This window comes from Pinus tabuliformis, chromosome 9 (genome assembly GCF_031772625.1).
Source record: "Pinus tabuliformis cultivar Carrire ecotype Pingquan chromosome 9, CPIR1, whole genome shotgun sequence".
Taxonomy (NCBI): domain Eukaryota; kingdom Viridiplantae; phylum Streptophyta; class Pinopsida; order Pinales; family Pinaceae; genus Pinus; species Pinus tabuliformis.
Genome location: NC_142307.1, coordinates 212,169,416 through 212,175,912, shown reverse-complemented (window position 1 = coordinate 212,175,912; position 6,497 = coordinate 212,169,416). Strand labels below are relative to the sequence as shown.

Here is a 6,497-nt window from a genome sequence, read left to right as displayed (position 1 = left end):
CTACGGGAGGACAATGCAAGATTAACCCTGGAATAGGAAAAAATTATGAAAAGCCTGTCTGATAAGCAGAATCAACGCTAGACCATTCCCAAACCTGAACAGGAACGAATGTTTGAAGAACAGGATTATCATACGGAGCATGAAGGAATAGTGGGGGGGCGGGGGAAGAGAATTGAGAGGAGAAGTCAGATAATGCCTTTGAGCACCCAACATCAAAAAGGCAGCAGATATAATTGCAAGGGGAGTTTCGGAAGATAAAACTGCCACACTTCGATGGAGAGTTGGAAGAAGCAGTTGAAGCTTGGCTTATTAACATGAACAAATACTTCCAATTATATGAGTACGATCATAATCTAAAAGCCCGGTTGGCTATCTTCCAACTGCAAGGGAAGGCCATTTTATGGTGGGAGGAGGTCAAGATTGTACGAGGGGTGAGTGAACAAAGTATAACTTGGGAGAAGTTCCAAAAATATTTTAGGGATAGATATTTGATGAAACGATTTTACAATGAGAAAGCAAAGGAATTTCATGACCTACGGCTTGGACAACAAACCATGGATGAGTTTATCACCCGATTTACCTCCTTGCTCCGATATGTACCCTACATACGTGAGGAAAAGGCTAAGGTACAACGGTTCGTCAGCAGTTTACCCGTGGAAATGATGGAGATAATTGAGTTCGATAATCCAAAAATGATGGACGAGGTTATACGAAAGGCCAGGATATGCTACCAACAAAGCAAGCAGAAGGGTAAAATTTTGGGCAGGAAGTGGGTTGACAAGAAAGGTAATAAGATTGCAATGGGAAATGAGGGAAATCGGCGCAGTGCTAGCAAAGGGTTTCCCAAGGGGCAAAACAACAGAAATCTGCATAAAAAACAGTTCAGAATTAAGCCACCATCTGAATTGAGAATCAGCGAGCAAACTGTAGACTCGATAACGAGGGAACAATGAGACCCCCAGTAAAATGTTCGGGATGTGGGGGGCCCCATTATGTCAAAAATTGTCCTCATCATAAAGGCACTGGACAGGTTGCACAAATTCATGAAGCATCAACAATAGGCGATGTAGCCCAGAGCATTTCGAAAATTAATGTTGTTCTCGAAGACCATTAGTTAGAATACCAGTCGACTATGGTGGAGTTTGAAGGTAAGATTTTTAATCATATCGTGTCTGTTTTAATTGATCCTGGAGCTACATTAAGTTATGTTAGTCCTAAGGTTGTGGAATAGTGTAAATTATAGTCTGTCAAGTTTAAAAACCCTAGCTAGTACAGCTGGCAACAGGGACAAAGAGACGAGCGTTGGCCAAGGTTAATAATTGCCCTCTGGAAATAGCAGGTTAGCCTTTAATGGAAGATCTAAACATACTTCCTCTTGGATCATATGACGTGTTGATAGGCATGGATTGGCTGGAAAAATGCTAGTCCATTATAAATTGTAAAATGAAAGCTATCTACTACAAGAATGAGTTGGGAGAAGGGCGGTAGATGCAAGGCATTCGAGGCCCGTATAGGTTCGGCTGATAACCGCCTCTCAACTAGCAAAGTGTATCAGGAAAGGGTGTCTGATTTATGCTATTCAGGTTGGTTATGCCAACTCAAAAGATAAGACAGCCACCTTGGAAAGTATTTCAGTTGTGCAAGAATTTGCAGATTTATTCCCGGAAGAGATACTAGGACTACCACCCAAAAGGGACATAGATTTTACTATTGAATTGATACTAGGGGTAGCTCCAGTGTCCCAAGCCCCTTATCGTATGAGCACACTAGAACTCACAGAACAGAAAATGCAATTGCAGGAATTGTTGGACAAAAATTACATCTGCCCCAGTGTGTTGCCTTGGGCAGCCCCCGTGTTGTTCGTCAAAAATAAGGATGGAACCCTTTGAATGTGCATGGACTACCGTCAACCGAATAAGTTAAAAATTAAGAATAAGTACCCATTGCCCCGCATTGATGAACTATTTGACCAAGTGAAAGGGGAAACCGTATTTTAAAAAATTGACTTACGATCAGGATATCACCAGATCAGGATCATAGAGGAGGATATAGCCAAGACTGCTTTTAGGACCCGCTATGGACACGATGAGTTTGTGGTATTACCCTTTGGGCTAAAAAATGCTCCTGCGACCCTTATGTGTTTAAAGAATAACATATTTCATCAGTATTTAGATAAAGTTGTATTAATATTTATTGATGATATACTAATATATTCTCGGAATATTGAGGAGCATAAGGAACACCTCAGACTGGTGATGCAAACCCTCTGGAACATCAATTATACACCAAGTACAACAAGTGTGACTTCTTTAAGGAACATATTTAGTACTTAGGACATATTATCAATAAGGATGGAATCGCAGTGGACCCTGAGAAGATAAAGACCATAATGGAATGGTCGATACCGAAGGACATAGCGGATATAAGATCTTTTATGGGATTAGTAGGTTCTTATAAACGGTTCGTTGAAGGATTCTCTAGAGTGGCCTATCCTATCACCTCCTTACAAAAGAAAGGGAAAACTTTTAAATGGACCATAGAATGCCAAAAAAGTTTTGAACAGCTCAAGCATCTGCTCACCACAATGCCTATATTAAGCATAGCAGATCCAGGTAAGGATTACGTGGTGTGCACAGATGCAAGTAAGGAAGGGGTAGGAGGGGTTCTGATGCAAGAAGGTAAGGTAATCACCTATGAGTCTAGAAAATTAAAGGAACATGAGCATAAATATTCCGCTTACGATCTGGAGTTGGCAACTGTTATTCACGCCTTAAAGATGTGGCGCCACTACTTGATGGGTAAAAAATTTCTTTTAATGACGGACCATCACAACTTGACTAGTTATTTCAGTCAACCTACCTTAAATGCTAGGCAGGCATGGTGGGTGGATTTCCTAAGTGGTTTTGACTTCGAAATTAAGCATCTAAAAGGGAAAGAGAACTGGGTAGCAGACGCTTTAAGTCAGAAGGTGCATTATCTCTATGAAATTTCTTGCAGCGAGGGGCGTACTACCTTCGATGAAATGATTAAAAAGGCAACAGAACAAGATTCAAAATATCAGCAAATACGACAACAAGTTCAGAATCCAACTAGCAAAGAAAATCAACAAGGTTACACTATGAACATTACTAGCCTGCTGAATTATAAAAAGGCTATATGTGCCCAACCAAAATGAAATTAAACGTTTGATTTTAGATGAATTTCATAGAAGTCCTTATGCTGGACACCTTGGATATCAAAAGTTGATTACCGCACTCCGGAAGGAGTATTATTGGCCAGACATGAAAAAAGATGTAGCAGAATACTTGTCACGTTTCCTAGAATGCCAGCAAGTTAAAGCAGAACATCAGCACCCTGCTGGGTTGCTACATCCACTACCAATTCCGGAGTGGAAATGGGAAACCATTTCTATGGATTTCATAACAGGATTACCCAAGTTGAAAATAAACAACGATTGCATCATGGTGGTGGTGGACAAATTAAGCAAATCAACTCATTTTATACTGGTACAATCCACTTACAAGGCAGTGCATATTGCCCATATTTTTATGCAAAATATTTTCAGACTGCATGGGTTACCAAAAACTATAATTTCTGACCGTGATGTGAAATTTACCTCAGTCTTCTGGAAAACTCTGTTTGAGGGGTTAGGGACTCAGTTAAAATTTAGTACTGCCTATCATCCCCAAACAGACGGACAAACTGAAGAGGTAAATCAAGTGGTAGAAGATATGCTAAGGGCATACGTAATGCAACAACCATCTAGGTGGGAGGACTATCTGTACTTGGTTGAATTTGCGTATAACAACAGTTATCATACTTCCTTGCAGATGAGTCCGTTTGAAGTTTTGTATGGACGGAAATGCCGCACACCCTCCAACTGGGGGGGGGACCAGAGGACAAATTAATGTTGGGGCCCAAAATGTTAAAAGAGATGGAGGAAATGGTCAAGAAGGTACGATCCAATTTGAAGGCAGCCCAAGATAGGCAAAAAAGTTTCGCCGATAAGAAGAGGAATTTTAAAGAGTATCAAGTAGGGGATCATGTGTATGTAAGGATTCGAGCAAAAAGGAGTACGTTACAATGGAGTGGGTGCACCAAGCTGGCACCTCAGTTTTGTGGACCATTTCAAATCTTGGCAAGAGTTGGGCCAGTGGCATACCAGTTCACCCTACCAAGCCATATCCGGGTCCACAATGTCTTCCATGTGTCTGTAATAAAAAAATATTATGATACCAAGCACATAGTCAGTTGGCAGGATGTACAGGCAAAGAAGAATTTTAAGTAGGCCATTTAATTGAGATGTTAAAGGCAAAACTGATTTTAACTTTGTTGTTTTAGGTCGAACTGGAAGGATAATTCTTGGTCGAGCCGCTGAGTATACTCGAACGGAGAGAAGTAATGTTGCGAAAACGTGCCATCACCCAAGTTGAAGTGCAATGGAAACACTTTGGGCCGGATGAGGCCACCTAGGAGGATGAATAGCTCATGAAAAAAGCTTATCCAAAGTTGTTAGAGGTTGGGAAACATCGGGACGATGTTTGATTTCAGGGGGGGAAGATGTAATGTCCTCGGAAAAGCTGTAAATATTTTATTTACCACTGTAAGAAAACAAACTGGATAATATTGTTGTTTTTTGTTTGGATTAATAATATTGTTAATTTCTGAAGTTAGGAAATGATTGAGTAATATCAGATTTTGTAACTTCTCATTAAGAAGTCGGAAAGAGGTGGTTGTTGGTAAAAAGAAAAACCTAACTGCCTCCTCTAACTGAAAACACCCCCAAGGAAAAGGGGGTGAGTGGAGGAAAAACTGTGCTGAAAGGTTAGACGGTAAAGGAAAAGAATGCTAAATCTGGTGAGGACCAAATAGCATTGGCACTAAGTGCAAAACTTGTTGAAGACAGTAGTCTCATAAGCAGTCTTGGAGGGAGATTTAGTCTCGAAGACAAATCTCATGGACGGGAGGAAGACAAGTAGAGAATAAAAGGTGATTTTGCTCGTTGGGATCCACTGCACAGGAAATATAGGTAAGTAGAACTTACGACAACATCACTATAATAGATGCTATTGTGTAGATTAACTGTGAATGTTGTAGAGGGAGCGAGCTCCCAAACCTATAAACTAACTGGAATTTCATTATTAGTAGGGTTTATAAGGGTTAATATTTCTATGAAAATGGATACCTCTATACCGAAAAACATTACCATAGGAACATGATAAAATTATCTGAAAAACACAAATTAACCTTCCATTGTGAGCCAAAGCACGGTAGAGAAGGACTAATCGGCCAGAATAGGCTAGTTGTGTCCAGTTGACACTAACTAAGTATCAGTGTCTACGCATGCAGTTAAACATCATTAACAAAATAGTGTGGAGGTATGTTCCAAACTAGTAGAAAACCATAAGGAATTCTGTGCAAAATAGTTACATATATAAACTTAACTTAAGAATCCTGTGTAATATAGAGCATGCATAAATTTAACTTAAGAATATTCTGTGTAAATGAGAACCTATTTAATTTAGGAACCCATGCAATTCGGGCCCTGTGTGAACCCAGAACCAAGTTAACTAGTACCGGAGGAAATTACCTAGGTAGCTAATACTGCAAAAAGAGAGAAGCATTCTCACATGTGTGAAGTGGTCAACAAAGCTCGAACCAGAAACAAGGAATTGAATTAATGAGAACTATAATAGGGCCTACTCTTATAACCACAAAGGTGGTGTTATTACAGGCAGAGACATCAAATCCGGTTGTAGATCCATTCAGAAAAACCCTTTCACAGGAAACAAAACCATAATAACAACAAAAAAATAACGGTGTTGCACTCGCGCCTAGATTCTGGTTGTTTCAAGAATCATGGCCAAGGTGGAGAAGACCTGTTATTTTATTCATTTCCATAAAAGAAAGAAAAACAATCCAATTGAACCCAAACTTAAGCTTAGAACTGCCACAACGAAATTTGACATGAATATTTAAAATGATGATCAAACACACTCGGAACAATCTACTTCCATGAAAAACTGTACAGACAATCTGGGAAATAGTAGTACTGTTAGAACAACTAGAAATAGCATCTATGCACTCAGAAGAAAACAATTACCATGAAAACTGTTTAGGCAAACCGGAAATAGCAGTGCCATTAACATAACTGGAAGAGCACATGTAGATATTTTCCATGAGGAGAAAAATGAATATGTAGTCATATTACAAGAAAATAAAATTTTCAGAGGTTCTGGCATCATAAAAACTTGAACGACTCCTGACCTTTACAAACGAACAGGTCATGACTGAAGTCAAGAGTTGAACCAATCTTCAGTACAGAATCTGATAGAGGGTCGTAGCCTTCGTTCACCTTAGACTGACATAAATTAAAAATGTTTACAACTTTATCAAAAGAGAAGAACCTCCACCAGGCAACAAGAAAGTTGGTGAGTAGCCCAATAAGGAAATCCCATTTAGTTCCAGGTCAGAAGCCATAACTCATCCCCTGGTAT

At 39.6% G+C, this 6,497-nt stretch overlaps 1 protein-coding gene across 1 annotated transcript; it reads left to right on the top strand.

The window, feature by feature from the left end:
- The first annotated feature begins 314 nt into the window (after window positions 1-314).
- On the top strand, window positions 315-953 carry LOC149147901 (uncharacterized). The gene has a single exon (XM_089442001.1). It carries the CDS (start codon window positions 315-317, stop codon window positions 951-953), a length of 639 nt encoding a protein of 212 aa, XP_089298127.1.
- Window positions 954-6,497: the final 5,544 nt, after the last annotated feature.

What these genes read in the sequence shown, in the direction of transcription:
- LOC149147901 (XM_089442001.1), top strand. Translation starts at nt 315, where the DNA reads ATGAACAAATACTTCCAATTATATGAGTACGATCATAATCTAAAAGCC.